Source organism: Carassius gibelio, chromosome B4 (assembly GCF_023724105.1).
Source record: "Carassius gibelio isolate Cgi1373 ecotype wild population from Czech Republic chromosome B4, carGib1.2-hapl.c, whole genome shotgun sequence".
Classification (NCBI taxonomy): Eukaryota; Metazoa; Chordata; class Actinopteri; order Cypriniformes; family Cyprinidae; genus Carassius; species Carassius gibelio.
The window spans coordinates 10,767,434-10,788,687 of NC_068399.1; the positions used below are offsets into that span (position 1 = coordinate 10,767,434).

Below are 21,254 nucleotides of genomic sequence, written 5' to 3' on the forward strand. Positions count from 1 at the left end.
ATTTTGTCATCTAATGCAAACACATTCATGCATTCTCAAGTGTACAAATATTTTATTTTATTTTATGTTTTTTCTTTGGGGGGGGGGGGGTTGTGTGTGTGTGTGTGTGTGTGTGTACTGATACATATGGTTTATGAGGACACTTCCTGTGGCTTAAAAAACAAACAGAACGATGTTTTATGAAATTCAAATATTGCCAGTAGTTTTCTTTCTAGGGTGGGTTAAGGTGTAGGGTTAGTGTAGGTTGATAGAAAATACAGTTTGTACAGTAAACCACAAATGTCTTTGTGTGTGTGTGTGTGTGTGTGTGTGTTTTCTGTGTTTTTTACTTCCTTCTTGATCATATCATCTTAACCTTTTCTCTGGTCTTGATTCACAGCTCGTATTGTGAAGACCAAGCAGTGGTGTGACATGGTGCCCTGTCTAGAGGATGAAGGCTGTGACCTGTTAGTAAATAAATCAGGCTGGACTTGTACACAGCCCAGCGGCAGGGTGAAAACTACAACGGTGAGACTTATTACCATAATCACTTTAAAATGTCACTCTGTTTACCAGGGCTGTCCCAAATAGTCGACTAAAAGTTAGTCGATCAGAAGAGGCGTGGTCAAACAAAATGTTATTAGTCGTTTAGTCTGAGAAAAAAATCAAATAAAATACACTGGCAAAGTCATGCAGTCCATGAAGAACAGAAAGGCTGGTCTATGGTAATACCAGTGATGTAGTTGAGGGTATACGCAAGTGTAAGGCGCATACCCACTTCTTTATGAGTCAGCTTTGTCTATAACCACTTCTAAATCCTCTCCGATGCACATCATTCATTAGTGTCCTGCATTAGGTAAAATCATGACAGTCCACCACATGAATAGCTAATCTATTAGCATGTAAAAAAAAAAAAAAAAAAAAAAACACAATTCCCTAAACCCTCCTTTGAAATGTGTTTGATGATTGCGGTCACTCCATCCTTGACCCCAGCCAGAGATCTTTTACTCTGTGTAGTCAAGCAGCAGCAGTAAAGTGACAATATGCAAATACTACCCAGCTAGAATTTTTTTGTTCTAAAAATGTTCTAAAAACATTCCCATAGATTGTTCTAACAATGTTTTTAGCGTGTAGTTTTATTTTTGTTCCCAGAACGTTCTCTCAAAATATAGGTTAACGTTCTCTAAAAACATTCTAAAAATGTTTATTAATAACATTATTAGAACATTATCCCCTAACATTCTAATTAATATTTAAGCATATGTTTAGATGTTGGATGTTGATGTCGGTTTAAAAGTAATAGTTTGGTTTGATGACACCATAATAGTGGTAAGTGTTGGCTTTAGTTGTGCAATTTGACACTTACTTGTCAGTGATGTTCTTTAGCTGCTGTAATCTTTATTATAGCAAAAACAGCAAGAGAACATGTGGTTAGACGACACTGGTTGCTTGCTATTGATTAATACAAAACACATGTGGTCTGGTTGCCTATTTTCTCCCAATATAATGTATAGTGCATATTATTTATTAAAACGGCATAATAGCTCAAGTGCCTGGGACCCAGCTGAATTTAAAGCAGATTATTTCAAGCATTTAAAAAAAAAAAAAAAAAAGATCAAGATTTAGTGTATGAATCTCAACAATGGTGACATGCTTCATGCTGCAATGTATTCTGGTTACATCATGCAAAACTCATCCGTGACACCCAGAATGCATTGCGGCATTAAGCTTGTCACCATTGTTGAGATTCATACACTAATTATTGAGGTCTCTGTGTGTCTAAGCAGTCTCTAGTTCATTAACAATGTAATTTAAAAAGAACAGACAAAATCTGATATGAATTTGTAGAATCTTAATATGCACTGCATCTGCTATAGTCTCTAATATTGAATTAATAGCATAGATTCAACTCCACATAAAACCAGTTGATCTGATCACTACGTGAAAAAAGTTTTAATATCAGCAAGTAACCAACATTACCTGACGACAGTTTTCTCGCACTGCTTTTGCTATGACAAATATAGTTATAGCTGTTAATTGGACAGATACACTGAAAAAGACTCATACTGCCTAAGTACTGATCACCATAATGGTGACGTCAAACTAAACTATTATTTTCAATAAACCATCAACAACTCTGTTAATCTCAATAAGAACTTTTTTACACTTATGGCAGAAATAAATCTTGTTTATAATAAGTGCAGTTGGTAATACTGTTTTTGGAGTTATGTACGCTAGAGTTTGACACCAAACAGAGGTTGGGTTTTCCCTTTCTACCAACATTTTGACTTCTGAGCAATGTAAGTTCACATCAAGTGTGATGTGAAGCTTTATTAGAATGTTAGAGAATAATGTTGTAACAATGCTATCAATATACATTTTTAGAATGTTTTTCGAGAATGTTATCCTAACTTTTAGCATAACATTCTGGGAACTAAAATAAAACTAGCCGCTGAAAACGTTCCTAGAACATTAAAAATTTCTAGGTTGGGTACTGGCCCATTTTGGGGTGAACCAAATATACAAGACTAGTTTTACAAGTCACTGTTTTTAGCACAGAGTGTTCATCATTTGCTGGGTCACTTAAAAAAAAAAAAAAAATTGGAGCATAAATTAAGAGTATACCCACTTCTCCAGGCACCACCAAACCACTGGGTAATACCTTACATACAAACGCTTGCCTATCATTCATTGACCTCAGACATTCATGGAGGCGTCAGTGCGCTCACTTGCTCTTAAAATACTCCCCTATTTTTGCTCATACAGATGCGAGTAATACACATTTTTATCTTTAAATAATCTTTATTTGTGTGTGCTCACAATAACAACAAAATATGGCGCTTTTTTAATATAATAAAAGCAAACAGGAGGCTCTTTACATCTTATTCATTGTGAACAATTGCAAAACGTCTGGGTTACGTATGGTAACACTTATTCCCTGAAGGAGGGAACGGAGAGGCCATGTCTGTGACCGACACAAAATGGGATATCGCTTCGATAGTCCAATCTACATCGAGTGCAAACTAAATGAGCCAATGCACATTGGCATTAAAATTATGGGACCCCTACAAAGCTCCATGGGTTGCGCCCCTTGCGGTGCCCTGTGCGGGTTGCCTGCACCCCTATTAGGTGTAGGCCGGGGCTCAGAACAAGTAGTTCCACTCACCATTGTCAAAGCACTACCTCACTGGGTGAGATTGGATAACACTGGGAAAACGTACATGTTCTGCTTGAACAGGGATGCTGTAGAAGCCCCATCCTTTCCGAAGGAGGTCTCGGGAGCAAATACAGATATAGCATCCGTTTAGGTGTATATGGAGAAATTTGAGGTGATTAAAACCCTCTTGGGAAGGCAGAAGTCTGCCTCAGAAACATGGGCTCTAAGGCCGTGGACTGTTCACATACAATTACCGCTTAGGTCTTAATATGGAACCCAGCCTTCCATGGTTCTCATAGATTCATCATGAAGGCCTGGCGCCGGATGTTCCACCATTTCCAGCTGCCTAGGGTGATGGAGGATCTCAACAGGGTCTACAGTACAGACACTCTGGAGCAGTTTAAGCTAGCCGACACTAACCGGGGCCTCTCAGTGCCACTACCCGTTTGAGGTGAGAACACAGGAGGAAACCGGCTCTACACGAAGGCTATAGAACCTAGCGAACATGATAGAGGTTGCCCAGCCCCCAGCTCTACAAATATCTGTCAGCGTGGCACCACAAGCCAGCGCCCAGGAGGATGCAACACTTCTAGTTGAGTGAGCTCGTAACCTGAACAGGCAGGGCACACAATCCAGTGGGCCATCCTCTGTGTAGACAGCATTCCCCTTCTGCCGGCCTCCATAATAGACAAAGAGCTGGTCTGAGGTTCTGAAGCTTTGTGTCCCGTCTACGTAGCATCTCAATGCTCAGACGCGACAGAGCAAAGCCATGGCTGGGTCTGCCTTCTCCGGGGCAGCGCTTGCAGGTTCACCACTTGGTCTTTGAAGGGTGTAGTGGGAACCTTGGGCACATAGCCAGGCCGGGGCCTCAGAATTACCTGGGAGTCAGCCGGCCTAAACTCTAGGCATGAATCGTCGACCGAAAATGCATGCAAGTCCCCTACCATCTTGATGGAGGCCAGTGCAAGCGGAGCAGTTTTCCATGAAAGAAACTTGCACTCAACTGAATGCAAAAGTTCAAATAGGCCCTGCTGTAGTGATTTAAGCACTATAGTTAGGCCCCAAGAGGGTAAAGTGGGGGGCCAGGAAGGATTTAACCTCCTGGCCCCTCTAAGGAACCTGACGATGAGGTCATGCTTACCCAAAGACTTCCCATTCATGGGGTCATGGTACGCAGCAATAGCAGCAACCTGGACTTTGAGAGTGGAGGGAGACAGCCTTCGATCCAGACCTTGCTGCAGAAAGGAAAGCACGGCCGCAATCAGGCATTTTCGGGGGTCTTCTTGGAGAGAAGAACGCCACTCAACGAACAGGTTCCACTTCAGGGAATAAGCATGTCTCATAGATGGTGATCTTGCCGAAGTGATGGTGTTCACTACATCTTGGGTAGGTCACCTAGAACCTCCGCGTCCCATCCAGGGACCAGACATGGAGTTTCCAAAGGTCTAGACGCGGGTGCTAAATGGTCCCCCGTCTCTGAGTCAGTAGATCCTTCCTCAGAGGAATCGGACAAGGAGGGGCTGTCACGACTGACTTGCTCCTCGTCCTCCCAGACATTGCACAGTGTCTGTGCGAGAAGGCTCACTGGGGGAAACGCACTTGGGGAAATTTGAGTAGGCCCCGCGGCTAACTATGTGTCAGCGTGTCCATGCAGAGAGTTCCCTCGGTCAGGGAGTTGAAAACATTGCAGTGAGCGGTCTCTGGAGAAGCAAACAGGTCTACCTGAGTGGCTCTGAAATGTCTCCAAATCAGCTGGACCATCTGGGGATGGAGTCACCATTCTCCCGAGAGCATTGCTCAACACAGCTCGTCATCTGTATGGTTGAGAATGCCTGGAATGTGAACGGCACGAAGTGCCCTCACAACCCTCAAAGGAGGAGGTGGTGGGCGAGTTGTGACATGCAACGGGAGTGCAGACCACCTTGCCAGTTGATGTACAAAATGGTCGCCTTGTTGTCCGTTCGGACCAGCACATGCTTGCCTCATAAGTGACCTTTGAGACGGTTCAAGGCAAGGTGCACTGCTAACAACTATAGACAATTGATGTGCCACTGCAGCTGCGGGCCTGTCCAAACCCCTGAGACTGCATCCATATTGTACGTGGCCACCTAGCCAGTGGTGGAGGCATCCGTGTAAACCACACCATCCCTGGAGATCTGCTCTAGGGGCAGCCCTGCCCTGAGAAATGCAATATCTGACCACGGGGTGAGGATTTGGTGACAGGCCGGTGTAACTTGGACCTGGTAAGTGGCACATTTATACGCCGACCTCGGGACTCTGCCATAAAGCCAGTGCTAGAGCGGTCTCATATGTTACAGGGTGAGCTGCTGCAGCCGCCATATGCCCCAGGAGCCTCTGAAAAAGTTTCAGTTGGACCGCTTTCCTGCCCTTGAATGTATTCAAGCAGGCTAGCACAGACCATGCACGTTCCTCCTCTATGAGGTGTGCTTACTGTTCGACCGAATCCAACTCCGAGACAACCGAGAAAAGAGATCCTCTGCGTTGGCGAGAATTTTCTCTTTTCCCGAGCGATGAGTGAGGTCCGGTGCTTGGCTGCCCTTGGTGACGAGCAGGCTGGGGCACTGCATCTGGCAGACGGGTGGAGTCAGCAGCTGGATGTATCGGATCGCCTCAGTCTGCTTCTGGTGAGCCAAGAACTGCTGAATAAAGCTCTCGACTGTTTCGCCAATGAGGCCGGTCTGGGCCACAGGGGCACTGAGAAACCGGACCTTGTCGGTATCCCTCATGCCTGCCAGACACAGCCAGAGATGGCGCTCCTGGACCACTAATGTGGACATCGCACGACCCAGCGAACTCGCGGTGACCTTCACCGCTCGAAGTGCAAGGTCAGTGGCAGTTTTGAGTTCTTCCAGAACCGCTGGATCATGACCATCATCATGCATGTTCTTCAGTGCCGTACTTAGGACACAATTGCATTGCTACAGCGCGCTCCACCGGCAGGATTGCCAGATACCCCTTCGCTGCACCACCATCAAGGGTCATGAGGGAGGAGGAGCCCATTGGCCAGTTTCTGGCAGTAAAAGGTACCTTACACGACTTGGTGAGCTCATCATGCACTTCCCGGAAGAAAGGCACTGGGGTGGGGCACTGAGAACCAGCACGGGCCGCCCTGAGAAAACAATCATCCAGCTTGGGCCATCCCGAGAAACCAATCATCCAGCTTGGTGGAGGATTCCACTCATCCATGAAAGCCACCTCAGTGTGCTCGACACTCAGACATGTGAGGCAGCGATCGTGACCATCACCCGTTGCCAGGTAACCACGAAAAACACGAGTGAAATGACAAAGATGCACCAGTGAAGCTCTTTAAGAAAAATGTGCTCTTTAGGAAATGCTCTTTTAGTGCTGAGGCATGCAGGGGAATTGGCCGCTTGCAACACGACAGGGGGTAGTGCAGCCTGAAGTCTGCAATCCACTCGACACAGGAACTGAAGCGCCATCTCGCCAACACACAAAGCTTCCGAGAGCATTCTGAACTCTTAGTTCACAGCAGACACAGTTGAGAAGAACAATACTAATGCTCAGCTTCGAAGCGAAAAGCTGTTATTCATTTCACCTGCTGCCTTCTTATACTCGCGCAGTGATCAGCGGGAGCTGGATGCAATAATTGCATGCCAATGTGGATTGGGTTGTTTAGTTTACACTCGAAGTCAATTGGTCTGTCAAAGCGATATCACATTTTGCGTCGGTCACCAACGTGGTGTCAAGAGTGACCGACAGAAAGGGAACTGCAAAATTTTGTATATGAAAAAAAAATCTATAAAGAGTGAAATTTCTACTTTCAAATTAACCAATTCAAATGAAATACGAATTCTCAGATTATGTAATCTATATGAAACATGCATGCAGGAGCCATCTCTACAGCGGAGATGCCAAGTCATGGTCATCTCTTAATCTAAAACCAAAGAAAGCAATAGTGTATTAATACATTTTTGAAAAAGTTAATGCAGCCTCCTTACTGTTTGTCACGATCATTACATGGAGTGCCCATGAACTTTTGTAGAGGGCACTCCAATCAGGACTATTCCACACTCACCACCAGATGTCACTCGGACTCTAGCACCTCTTATCTGTTGCACCACACCCTAACTACATTTCCCATTAGTCTCTGCATCACAATCACCCTGCCACACCTGCACATCATTCCTCAATCAATCTCCTTGCCACACCTGCACCTCATTTACACACACATATAAGCAGCACACTCACTGCGAAGTCTTGTTTAGCCAGTCTGACATTTCCGAGCGTTTTCCTTGTGTTTCCCTTCTGTACCTGACCTTGGATTGTTTATACCGACTCTGATTCTCTGCTGCCTGCCCCCGACATCTGCTTGTTCCTGTTATCGATTCTGATTATCCCCACATACCTGACGCCGTTACTGATCATTGCCTGTCTGACCATTCTCATTAAAAGTTCTGCACATGGATCCGAATCTCTCTTTCTCATCATTACAGAAGACTTCGCCAAACCAGGATCCAGCAGCTTTCTTGAACCCCAGACCAGGTATGGAATCAGCTAACAGTTCATGCAACCCTATAAAGGTGCTATGCTCCATCTTTCAGTATGGTAGACCAATTGAGCTCTTTGTGGAGGAATTCATTCAGTATAGTCACCTTTTTCCTGGGGATGAGGAACTGGTAAAGGACTGTTTCTGGAGTGGTCTTGATACTAGGGTAAGCTTGAGTTTACCGGAGGGAGACCCTAGCTGGACCCTGGGACAGTTTATTGACTTTGTGTTGGAGTTTTGTGGCTCTCCTTTTACAGTTGAGGAGGTTACTTCTCCAATGTATCCAGCTCCTATCTGTAAGATGGCCGCCAGCCCAGCGCCACAGCACAAGATGGCCGCCAGCCCAGCGCCACAGCACAAGATGGCCGCCAGCCCAGCGCCACAGCACAAGATGGCCGACTCAACGACTGAGTCTCCAGACCAGGTGCCACCGACTCGCCACCATAGAGGGCGGAGGAGGAGTAGACAGGTGTCTAGCATTCCTCAAAGCCCAGAGATCATTACCGAGGCGGTGCCCGAGGCTGTTCCGGAGGTCGAGGTGGTGCCCGACGCTGTTCCGGAGGCCGAGGTGGCACCCGATGCCGAGGCGGTGCCTGATGCTGTTCCGAAGGCCGAGGCGGTGCTCGAGGCTGTTCCGGAGGCCGAGGTGGTGCCCGAGGTCGAGGCGGTGCCCGTTGCTGTTCCGGAGGCCGAGGCGGTGCCTGATGCCGAGGCTGTTCCAGAGGCCGAGGCGGTGCTCAAGGCCGCTCCCGAGGCCGTTACCGAGTTGCTGCCTGAGGCCATTCCAGAGGCAGTGCCCGAAGCAGAGGCGCCTCAGGTTTCCACAGACAGTTCAGAGTCGAGTCAGTTCCCAGTGGACCCTCCAGAGTCGAGTCAGTTCCCAGTGGACCCTCCAGAGTCGAGTCAGTTCCCAGTGGACCCTCCAGAGTCGAGTCAGTTCCCAGTGGACCCTCCAGAGTCGGGGCTAGTCACCATTAACCTCCGTGAACCAAGGCAAGTCACCATTAACCTCCGTGAACCAAGGCAAGTCACCATTAACCTCCGTGAACCAAGGCAAGTCACCATTAACCTCCGTGAACCAAGGCAAGTCACCATTAACCTCCGGGAACCAAGGCAAGTCACCAATGATCTTCATGAACCCAGTCAAGTCACAGTTGATCTTCATGAACCCAGTCAAATCACCACAGATCTACCAGAGCTTCGTCACATCTCAGCCGAACTCCCAGAGCCTTGTCAAAACTCAGAGCTCTCGTCCTATCCTATCACGGCCAGGGAGACCGTCAATGAGCTGTCATTCATTCCGGTCAGGGCTACGGGGACCATACACCAACTCTCCATCTGTCCTGTCATGGCCACGGAGGCCAGCTACCATCTCATCACGGCCACGGAGGCCGCTATTAACCTGTTTATGTTCACTGTTTCAGTCCCACCTGACCAGATTTGCTTTCCTGTGCCATCAACTCTACTGTGGTGGTCGTCTGCTCTGCCCTGGTGGGCCTCTGTCATGTCTGTTCAACTATGGTGGTCGTCTGGTCCGCCCTGGTGGGCTTCTGCCCCATCATCTCGGCTGTGGTGGTCCTCTGCTCCGCCCTGGTGGGCTTCTGTCCCCTCTTCTCAGCTGTGGTGGTCGTCTGCTCCACCCTGGTGGGCTCCAGCTCAACCTGCTCCGCTCTGGTGGGCTCCCACGCCACCTGCTCTGCCTTGGTGGACCCCTGTTCCCGAGTTAAGCCCACAGCGGGTCCCTGTTTCCTCTGTCAGGCCAAGGAAGGGCCCTTGTTTCCCATGTCAGGTCCAGGAGAGACTCCTGATCTCCATGTTAGGCCCAGTTCTGCCTGCTCTGCCCCAGTCCTCGACCACTCCACTTCCTCATGGACCTGGCCCTCCGTCCCTCCCCCTGTTCTGCCTCCGCTCCACCGCCCTCCTAGATTGTTTTGAGCGTCTGGAAGCCGCTCCTTTGTGGGGGGGCTATGTCACGATCATTACATGGAGTGCCCATGAACTTTTGTAGAGGGCACTCCAATCAGGACTATTCCACACTCACCACCAGATGTCACTCGGACTCTAGCACCTCTTATCTGTTGCACCACACCCTAACTACATTTCCCATTAGTCTCTGCATCACAATCACCCTGCCACACCTGCACATCATTCCTCAATCAATCTCCTTGCCACACCTGCACCTCATTTACACACACATATAAGCAGCACACTCACTCTCACTCACTGCGAAGTCTTGTTTAGCCAGTCTGACATTTCCGAGCGTTTTCCTTGTGTTTCCTTTCTGTACCTGACCTTGGATTGTTTATACCGACTCTGATTCTCTGCTGCCTGCCCCCGACATCTGCTTGTTCCTGTTATCGATTCTGATTATCCCCACATACCTGACGCCGTTACTGATCATTGCCTGTCTGACCATTCTCATTAAAAGTTCTGCACATGGATCCGAATCTCTCTGTCTCATCATTACACTGTTCTTCCCTGACACATTCATAATCATTGCTTCTGCCGGTGCATTTTGGCAAGCATTATATGTGTGCTTGAGCGCTTATTAGGCTTTGTAGGCAATTAAAGGCTTATTATAATGATTTAAATGGTTAATTAATAAATATTCATTTAGTCAATTAATGCTACAAATGAATGACTACTAGTCGAGCAGAAAAATCTTTAGTCGAGGACAGCCCTATTGTTTACAGCTCTTAATTTCTGTAATGTCTCAATTTTAGAGTGAAACAGGATATATATATTTTTTTTAAATGGAGTAAGTCTGGATGTTATCCATTGGGAATTTATTAGATTGTGAAAAATTAGCTCTTCAGTTCACAGTAGAAGTCAGTGGTAAAGGAAAGTATCTTGAGAAGTGGTGCATTTTATATTTTAATGAAAGGTTATAAACTCATTATATATGCTAATATATATTTTAATTTTTTTATTTTTAATGCTTACCATTTGTATTTAATAGCATCATAAACATATGTGCCCAAATGAACACCATTAGTTATACATATATACTTATAGCATATATATAGCATCATTTCTGATTTAATGTAATCGGTATACATAAGCCACTGTTTCACTGTTGGGCCAGTGCTTTAAACGGCTTTACAAGTACAAGAAACGTGGCTTTCGAAGGAAAAATTGCTTTCAAATAGCCCAACTGAGCTCACTGATGAATTACGGTCTGTAATTAACTTGATCTTTGGGATCAAGTTATGTTATTTATTTATTTTTATTTTTTTTCATAAAAGGCTTAATAATGGCCAGTTTGAAGATTTTGGTGACATATCCTAATGACAATGACAAACTGATAATAGTCAGAAGAGGATCTATGACTTTTGGAAGCACCTCTTTTAGTTTAGATGGAATAGGATCTAACGTGTTGTAGGTTTAGATGATTTAACAAATTTATTAAATTCTTCCTCTCCTTTATTAAAGAATGAGTAGAATTGTTCCTCAGGGGATCTGATGTGATACTGTAGCTGATGGCTGCATTGTTACAATTTTCTCTCTAATAGTATCGATCTTGGAATTCAAGTAGTTCATAAAGTCATTACTGCTGTCCTATTGGGAAATGTCAACGTCTTTTGGTGCTTTATTTTTCATTAATTTAGCTACTGTATTGAATAAATACCGTCTTGGTTACGTACGTAACCCTCGTTCCCTGATGGAGGGAACGGAGACGTTATGTCGACCGACAAATGGGGTCTCACTTGGGAGGCCAATCATCTCTGAATTTAAGAGAAAACGCCAATGAAAATTGGCTAGTGGATTAACACACTTGAGCCACTCCCGTGCCAACGGGTATAAATAGGGCGACAGGTGCATCCACTCATTAGGTTTTACGCTGAGGAGCCGAGAACTTGTCCCGGCAACAGCGAATGGTTCAAGGTTGTGGCATGGGGACATAACGTCTCCGTTCCCTCCATCAGGGAACGAGGGTTACGTACGTAACCGAGACGCTCCCTATCTGTCGGTCACTACGAGTTATGTCGACCGACAAATGGGGTCCTATGGAAAACTCCACAACCTGAACCTCGTCACAACCCTGTGGCGCTGCAATTGTTGACAAGCCCTGGCGTGCCACAAAAGCTACGTTTAAGGTCGTAACCTTCCCAAAGCCCCAGCGCAAATTCACTGACCTTGGTACCGAAGGGGCCAAAGGGTGAGTACATCACTGCTGGAGAAGGCCATGCTGCTGTTCTGCCCACATAAAGTTAATGGAAGGGATTTCAACCTTCAGAGAAAGACTGCTTCAAATCTTCCCTATTTGTTCTTTCAGCTGGCAAGACAATGGGAAAGCGAGCCTTAGGAAAAGGTCGCTACGGAGACCACATCCTACCCGTAGGGAGGTGACATGTGGATATACCGATATGGACTGGCCCAGGGGGCACTACTACATATGGAAGGGGTACTACATATGTCGCCCAGCCCACAGCTCAACCGATGTCTGCCAGAGAGGCGCCGTGCGCCAGCGCATAGGAGGAGGCCACACTCCGTGTGGAGTGGGCCCTCACCCCCAGGGGGCACGGCTCGCCTTGGGAATGATAAGCCAAGGCGATGGCATCCACTATCCAGTGGGCCAACCTCTGCTTAGAGACAGCCTTCCCCTTCTGCTGACCTCCAAAGCAGACCAGGAGCTGCTCAGATCTTCTAAAGCTCTGGGTGTGGTCCACGTATATGCGAAGCGCTCTTACGGGGCACAGCAACGACAAGGCTGGATCTGCCTCCTCCAGGGGCAGCGCTTGCAGGTTCACCACCTGGTCTCGGAAGGGAGTGTTGGGAACCTTGGGCACGTATCCAGGCCGGGGTCTCAGGACAACGTGAGAGTAGGCCGGCCCGAACACAAGGCACTCTTCACTTACCGAAAATGCTTGGAGGTCCCCGACCCTCTTGATGGAAGTGAGCGCGATCAGGAGCGTTGTCTTGAGAGACAGGAACTTAAGCTCGACTGAATCTAGCGGCTCAAAGGGACCCCTATGAAGTCCCGCCAGGACAATAGAGAGGTCCCAGGAGGGAATCAGGGGTGTCCTAGGAGGATTTAACCTTCTGGCACCCCTCAGGAACCTAACGATCAGGTCATGCCTCCCCAGAGACCGGCCGTCCACTGCATCATGATGGGCTGCAATGGCAGCCACATACACCTTCAGGGTGGAGGGTGACAGCCCATGCTCCAACCTTTCTTGCAGGAAAGAAAGCACGACTCTGACCGGGCATCTCCGGGGGTCTTCTCGGTGAGAAGAACACCAATTCGTGAACAGACTCCACTTCAGAGCATAGGCCTGCCTCGTAGAAGGGGCTCTAGCCTGAGTGATAGTGTCTACCACCGCTGGGGGCCGATCACTTAGGTCTGCCATGTCCCGTCTAGAAGCCACACGTGGAGGTTCCAGAGATCTGGACGCGGGTGTCAAATGGTGCCAAGCCCCTGAGAGAGGAGGTCTGTCCTCAGGGGGATGTGCCAGGGAGGGGCTGTCACGAGGAGCATGAGTTCCGAAAACCAGGTCCGGGTGGGCTAGTAAGGCGCAACCAACAGGACCTGTTCCTCGTCCTCCCTGACCTTGCACAGTGTCTGTGCGAGCAGGCTCACTGGGGGAAATGCATACTTGCGTAAAGCCTGAGGCCAGCTGTGTGCCAGTGCATCTGTGCCCAGTGGGGCCTGGGACAGGTAATAGTACAGCTGGCAGTGTGAGGACTCGTGGGAAGCAAACAGGTCTACCTGGGCTTCCCCGAATCGACTCCAGATCAGCTGGACCGTCTGGGGATGGAGTCACCATTCCCAGGGGAAAGTGAGCTGTTGTGAGAGCGCGTCGGCTGCACGATTGAGCTCCACCGGGATGTGGACAGCGCGCAGCGACTTGAGCCACGCCTGACTCCAGAGGAGGAAATGGCGGGCGAGTTGAGACATGCTACGTGATAGTAGACCGCCCGGTCGGTTGATGTACGAAACAGCCGCAGTGTTGTCCGTGCGGACCAACACGTGCTTGTCCAGCAACAGCGGACGAAACCGTCACAAAGCTAGATGCCCTGCCAGCAATTCCAGGAAGTTGATGTGCCAAAGCAGTCAAGGTCCTGTCCAGGACCCTAAAGCTGCCTGCCCATTGCATGCCGCGCCCCAGCCTGAGTTGGAGGCATCTGTTGTGACAACAACGTGCCGGGACACTTGTTCTAAGGGCACACCAGTCAGGCAAGGTCTGACCAGGGGCTGAATAGGCGGCGACACATCGGTGTGATGGTGACACGATGTGTACCGCAGCGCCATGCCCATATCGGGACTCGGGAGTGTAACCAGTGCTGAAGTGGCCTCATATGAAGCAACCCGAGCGGCGTGACTGCGGCTGCGGATGCCATATGCCCCAGGAGCCTCTGAAAGTGTTTCAGTGGTACCACTGTCCTGCCTCTGAAGGAACTCAGGCAGTTCAGCACTGACTGGCCACGCTCGCTGGTGAGACGTGCCGTCATACTCACCGAGTCTAACTCCATACCGAAATAAGAGATTCTCTGCACAGGGGAGAGCTTGCTCTTCTCCCTGTTGACCCCGGCGACGAGCAGGCTGAGGCTACCCGCAACGGAACGGTGGCAGCCGGAGAGACACGTCGGGGCAAGATGTGCTGGATGGCCTCAGTCTGCTTCTGTACCGCCGAGAACTGCTGGGCAAAGTCGTCGACAGTGTCGCCGAACAGGCCTGCCTGGGAGATAGGAGCATCGAGAAAGCGAGCTTTGTCCATGTCCCCCATCTCAGCCAGGTTCAGCCAGAGATGCCGCTCTTGGACCACCAGCGTGAACATAGCCTTGACCTTCGTCCCCCGTAAGGCAAAGTCAGTCGCCGTGCGCAGCTCCTGCATCAACTCCGGGTCGGTACAACCCTCGTGCATTGCTTTGAGCGCCTTGGCTTGGTGTACCTGCAGGATAGCCATGGCATGCAGGGCAGAGGCAGCTTGGCCCGCAGCACTGTAAGCCTTGGCAGCGAGCGCGGCCGACAGCTTACAGGCTTTGGAGGGGAGACGCAGACGATTCCTCCAAGTGGCGGTGTTTTGTGGGCACAGGTGCACCGCAACCGCTCTCTCCACCTGGGGAACCTCCACGTACCCCCTGGCTGCCCTGCCATTGAGGGTGGTGAGGATGGAAGAGGGAGACGAGCGGCTTCTGGCCATGAAAGGGGCCGTCCACAACATCGTCACCTCTTCATGCACCTCCGTGAAGAAAGGCACCGGAGCAGATCGAGGTTGTGAGCCACGTCCCGCGCCGAGAAACCAATCATCCAGCCGCGAGGGCTCGGGACTGGGCGGTGTAGTCACCTCCAGCCCGATACTCACAACACCCGAGGGGGGCAGCCCCGCCGAACCCTCATCCTCAGAGGTGGATAACCCATCCCCCGATGTAGCAATCGACATCTGATCTTCGGGCGAAGCACCGAAAGACACGCTGGGACCGCTGTGAGACGGCCCAGTAGAATCAATCGGCAGCTGCACGAGACAGGCGCTGCGGGAGGAGTGAGAGGTCTGTGGGGCGTGGCCCGGTAGAGAAGCTCTCACTGTAATCCTCAGATCTCCCAGAGCACCAGCCAGCAGCCCTCTGCTCGAGCCAGAGAGACCGGGACGGGTGGCGACAGAGGGGTCTGCTGCACTCCCCTTGAGGAGTGAGAGACGCGATCGCAGCGCTGCCATGTTCATACGCCCACAATAGACGCATGAATCATCCACGAGCGCAGCCTCAGCGTGTTGGACGCCCAGACACTGCAGACAACGCTTGTGACCGTCAACCGAAGACAGGAAACGACCGCATCCAGAAGAACACGGACGAAAGAGCATCTTGAAAAAGACGCGAATCGTCCGTGATTTGCTCTTTTACAACCGTGATTTTACTCTTTTACCCGAAGCGCCCAGGGGAATCGCCGTTTCACAGGGACACCGCTGTAACGCGCGCTTAAATTCAGAGATGATTGGCCTCCCAAGTGAGACCCTATTTGTCGGTCAACATAACTCGAAGTGACCGACAGATAGGGAACTGGGGTTATGTTTGTTTTCTTCTAAAAGACAAAAAGTGATCACATCTAGCAGTTTTTAATGTTATTCTGTAGGATAGGGTACCTTGCAAAACAAAATACATCTAGTTTTGTTTTTCTCCAGCTATGCACCTTTTTTTCGGGCTGCTCTCTTTATGGCACAACAAATGTGCTCATTATACCACAGTGTCAAATTATTTTCCTTAATCTTCCTTAGGCGCAAAAGAGCAATTGTATCTAAAATGCTAGAAAAGAGAGAGTCCATAGTTTCTGTTAAATCATCAAGCTATTGGATATACTGAGGAATTGAGATAAATCAGGAAGATTATTTACAAAGCTGTCTTTTGTGGTAGAAGTTATGGTTTTACCATATTTGTAACAAAGAGTCAAATTTAGTTTCAGCTATATGGAGTTTACACAAGACTAGATCATGATCTGATATGTCATCATTTTGCTGCAGAATTTAACTGTTAACATCAATTCCATGTGACAGTATTAAATTTAGAGTATGAATTTGACAATGATTAGGACCTGACACGTTGTCTAACCCCAGTAGAGCTCAAAATTTCTAGAGATGCTGATCCCAATGCATTTTTATCATTATCAACATGGATATTAAAATCACCAACAATTAAGACTTTATCAGCAGCCAACACTAACTCTGATAAAAATATAAGCAAATTATTTAATAAAGTATTTTTGGTGCCCTGGTAGCCAGTATACAGTAGCAAGTACAAACGTTTCAGGGGATTTATCATTAACGTGTTTCTTTGGATAATGTCATATGAAGCACCATTACTTAAAACAAGATAATCTACAGCTTAAGCAACTATACTATAAGCTATTAGGTTGATTGGGTTATATTTAACCATAGAAAATGATCCTTGAATCTGTAGAATCAGTGGAGTTCAAGATGAGAGAGAACTACTGATTGCAGTAATCAGTAATCTTTCACATCCAAACAGAGAAAGCGTTTGCTCATCAGTGATGCCTCGGGTAAACAGGGCTTTGAAAATGTAGGGGCGTGCTTAGGTTGGTGCTTAAAAAGGATATGTAAAGTTGCAAAGACGAAATTCTTAATTCTAAAGAGAGATTTTATTTAATAAAAGTTAAGAGTCAATCATGCCTACCTAAAACAGTTAATTCTAACACACCCCCACATGTCTAGGTCACAATGTGAGAAGATTTGCATAACGCCGCCCAAATGTTCATGCAAAGAAAGAAGGCATAACTTTTTTCTCTCTGTTGCCGCCACCGTCATGTCATGGAGACGATGTGTGTTTCCATGTGAAAGCGAAACTAATTTGTTTGGTCTTCCAAAAGAGGACATAACGAGACATCAGTGGTTAAGTTGTATATACAATACTGTTCCAGAATATTTCAACCCAAATATTTCAGATGTGTTCAGCACATTTTATCGAGGACTGTTTCCTGATCCTGGCAGAGTAGACAATGCTGGCTGTTCTAAGTACGTTTACATATTTTAATGTAAATTTAAATGACTAAGTATGTTTACATATTTAAAGGATTTGCAACTGATGATTCAAACATGAGTTTTGAGCAGTGTAGAGTAGCGCTTGTTGTTTCTTCGATCACAAATGCAGACATGGTTTTATATTTATGCTGCACGACGCAACGCAGTGCTATGCAACGGCGGTGCGTAAAAAGACAGTATAAGTCAGCAGTTCTCAATTCTGGAACTGAGAACCGCTGGAATTGTCATTATAATCCCTAATTATGTCCCCACTATATGTAACAAATGCCTTGTTTATAATGGGTTTTAATATTTTTGTCTCAGCACTCCGGGACACACGGCATAACAGTTTAGTAAGGGTCGTAACATTTGCATCACATGCTTGAGGTATTCGGCCAATAACAATTGACCAAATAACTCATCAGAATGATGAGCTTTGTAAAGATCTGCATGTTTCAGAAATGTAGTGCTTAGAGGAGAAACAATAATGTACAGAATGTGGAAAATACACACAAAATACTGTTCTTTTTAGTAATGTCATATGACTCCTTTAAGTGCTGCCTCCAAGAGATTGGTGAAATTTGTTGGTTAATGGAGAGTTAGATGAATAATTTATTCCAAAAAGTGAAATTCTTTTATTTACTTAGCCTCATGCCTTTCAAATCTGTGACATGCAAAAAACCAATGACACTCATTGTGTTTGATGTCCAACTTTTAACGTAGGCAGCACAACTGATTACTTGCATCATTCCTTTAAGTTGTATCTTTTTCCCCTTTGGAGCTACACAGACATGGTTAGCATATACTTTTGTTGCCAGAGATATGTTAATTTATACAGATATGTTAATTTTGAATGTTAATTTATGTAATTTCTGCTTTTGTGTTCCATAAAAAGACAGCATATGTGTAAGGAACAACATAAGGGAAAATATATAACAGCTTTTCAATTACTTGAGGTTAACATTTCCATTAACAATGCTGAAGTGTGTTTGAAGATGTCTGCCTTTTCAAACATTTCTGACAAAGTGTAAAAGAAAGTGAATATACAGAAGGTTCTAAATAAACACATGGAGGTTGTGGATGACACATGCCAAGGCATTGCCGCTGTGGGTGTTGGGGTCTGTGTAATTGATCCCAATGCGTCACTGTAGGACCATAGGACACATCCTTGCCTGGGCTTAGACAGCATCACCATGGAGATGACAGCTGCTCCTCCTTGCATGCAGACAGCCTCTGTAAACCATTAGTGCCCAAAACCAGCTCCTGTCTAAAGGATCCAAGTCAGCAATGGTCACCAAGAACTTCCATTTTGAATCTGAGAACATTCCCCATTTACCCGTGACGGTGTCATTTTTTAACATCATGCAGTATTTAGAATAACTATTAAGATATCAGAAATATAATATAGCCCTTATTTTGAGTCTTCCTTGCTACCATCATCACACAGAATGTCATATTTATGAACAGTAGAATTAAGCCAATATTAAGCTTTAGTTCTGAGCCAAAACGTGATTAATTTTAATCTAGCATCAGATAAGGAATCCATTCCTTCGTTTGTTCATTCATTCATTCTTTTTTATTTTATTTTTTTCCTAATGTGATTTTTCAATAGTTTCCACAAGTCTGCATTTATGTATGTAAGTACGTATTTAAACAATCTTTTTTGTTACTGCTGTTTGCAAAACACCTCAAAAGAGAACCAGTCTGTTCTTTATATAATTATTAATGAAGCAACTACTATGTATTACACAATCCCTCAGCTATTTTATGATTAATTTATTTATATGGAGCTGTGATACTGCAATTCCCTAGTTGTCTACTGAGAAATGCAACATGAAAAGCATGATTAAGATAAATATAGTGATAGATTTGAATGGCTGCATGAATTTCCCTCAAGGGGGCAAAGCTGCATATTCTGCCAATAGGAGTTTAACACACTCAAAACCCTTCAAACTAGACTGACATTATATCTTCTGATAGATACTGCTAGGTTCAGAAAATATTTATCACTTTTCAATCATCTCAGCTTTTTGTCTGAATGATATTTAGCAGTTTTGTGTGTTCTGACTTTTGTGTGTTCTGACTTTAGTCTCTCCAAAACATGAATGGTATAAATAGTTTTGCAAATTCAGAGGCAGTACAGTAAATATAAATTGTCCAGATTTAGCTAAGAAGGTCTAAATCCAGCTAAGAGCTTCGCATTACCCAAGTGGATGATCATTAGATGATCTAAATAAATGTGTCACTGCCTCTGAATAGGGCTGGGTAAGAATATTGAATATTCAAGACTGATTCAGAACAGTTTGTATAAATAACATATTTGGAAATATTGTAAATTATATTGTCTTGCATTTTCTTGCATTATATGTTCTTCCATTCATGATTTAAATATTTTAATTATATTTTTAATTTATAAAAAAAAAAAATCAGTAGTTATATTTTATTTTATTTATTAGTCATTTGTTTTGTGCACAATAATTGCAATTATAGTTTATCATTCTTTGGTTTCTGTCAGATATGTTATTATTATTATTATTATTATTATATTTTTTGGTGTATGCTTTCCCTGTATACGTTGTTTACCTTGTCCAGGATAAGGTCAAACTTGAAGTCCAGCCAAATATGAGTCTAGAACTTTTCATCATGATGCATTAGTTTAAATTACTTTAATATAAATTTAATAACATCATCTCAAGACAGTAAAGTCTCCTTGATGTATAAATGCAGTGCATCATTTTTCTTTAATGTATGTTATTATTATTATTATATTATATTTTGATTGTTTCAGGCCTTCATTTTCACTGCTTACCTTGTACACTTTCTAAGTTTGTGCTAAAAATGTGCCTTTTTTTTGGCAAGAACTAGAGGCTAAAACATTTTTAATGGTAACGAATTTGTATTTAACGTGATTACACTTTAATAAAAATGTTAGAAATTGATAATTATATAGCATTTCCTTTCCATGGTTATTATTATTATTTTTTTTACCTTTATTTATATAGTGCTTTAAACAAAATGCATTGCGTCAAAGCACTGAACAACATTCATTTGGAAAACAGTGTCTCAATAATGCAAAATGATAGTTAGAGGCAGTTCATCATTGAATTCAGTGATGTCATCTCTGTTCAGTTGAAAATAGTGTCTGTTTTTATTTGCAATCAAGTCAATGATATCGCTGTAGATGAAGTGACCCCAACTAAGCAAGCCAGAGGCGACAGCGGCAAGGAACCGAAACTCCATCGGTGACAGAATGGAGAAAAAAACCTTGGGAGAAACCAGGCTCAGTTGGGGGGTCAGTTCTCCTCTGACCAGACGAAAACCAGTAGTTCAATTCCAGGCTGCAGCAAAGTCAGATTGTGCAGAAGAATCATCTGTTTCCTGTGGTCTTGTCCTGGTGCTCCTCTGAGACAAGGTCTTTACAGGGGATCTGTATCTGGGCTCTAGTTGTCCTGGTCTCCGCTGTCTTTCAGGGCAGTAGAGGTCCTTTCTAGGTGCTGATCCACCATCTGATCTGGATACGTACTGGATCCGGGTGACTGCAGTGACCCTCTGATCTGGACACAGACTGGATCTCGTGGCCACGGTGACCTCGGAACAAGAGAGAAACAGACAAATATTAGCGTAGATGCCATTCTTCTAATGATGTAGAAAGTACGGTGTTATGTGAAGTGTTTCCGGTTCCGGTTTACCTAATTAATGCAGCCTAAAAAATCCTTTAACGGATTTGGATATTAAAAGCATATTAGTATGTTATGTGTATGCCAGGTTAAAGAGATGGGTCTTTAATCTAGATTTAAACTGCAAGAGTGTGTCTGCCTCCCGAACAATGTTAGGTAGGTTATTCCAGAGTTTAGGCGCCAAATAGGAAAAGGATCTGCCGCCCGCAGTTGATTTTGATATTCTAGGTATTATCAAATTGCCTGAGTTTTGAGAACGTAGCGGACGTAGAGGAGTATAATGTAAAAGGAGCTCATTCAAATACTGAGGTGCTAAACCATTCAGGGCCTTATAAGTAATAAGCAATATTTTAAAATCTATACGATGTTTGATAGGGAGCCAGTGCAGTGTGGACAGGACCGGGCTAATATGGTCATACTTCCTGGTTCTAGTAAGAACTCTT

The 21,254-nt window shown here is 45.5% G+C and overlaps 1 protein-coding gene and 1 long non-coding RNA gene across 3 annotated transcripts in view; one reads left to right on the top strand and one right to left on the bottom strand.

Annotated features, from left to right (window-relative positions):
* The window catches only part of tafa5a (TAFA chemokine like family member 5a), a 162,847-nt gene that overhangs the window by 117,071 nt on the left and 24,522 nt on the right, over positions 1–21,254 (top strand). For both annotated transcript variants that reach the window (XM_052555290.1, XM_052555291.1), the window contains exon 3: positions 380–507. In XM_052555290.1, coding sequence (XP_052411250.1) covers positions 380–507 — 128 coding nt within the window. The remainder of the gene's footprint in view (positions 1–379; positions 508–21,254) is intronic.
* Positions 20,259–21,254, bottom strand: part of LOC127956956 (uncharacterized) — a 168,460-nt gene continuing 167,464 nt past the window's right edge. The window contains exon 2 of the long non-coding RNA XR_008153671.1: positions 20,259–20,398. This is a non-coding gene — a long non-coding RNA (uncharacterized LOC127956956). The remainder of the gene's footprint in view (positions 20,399–21,254) is intronic.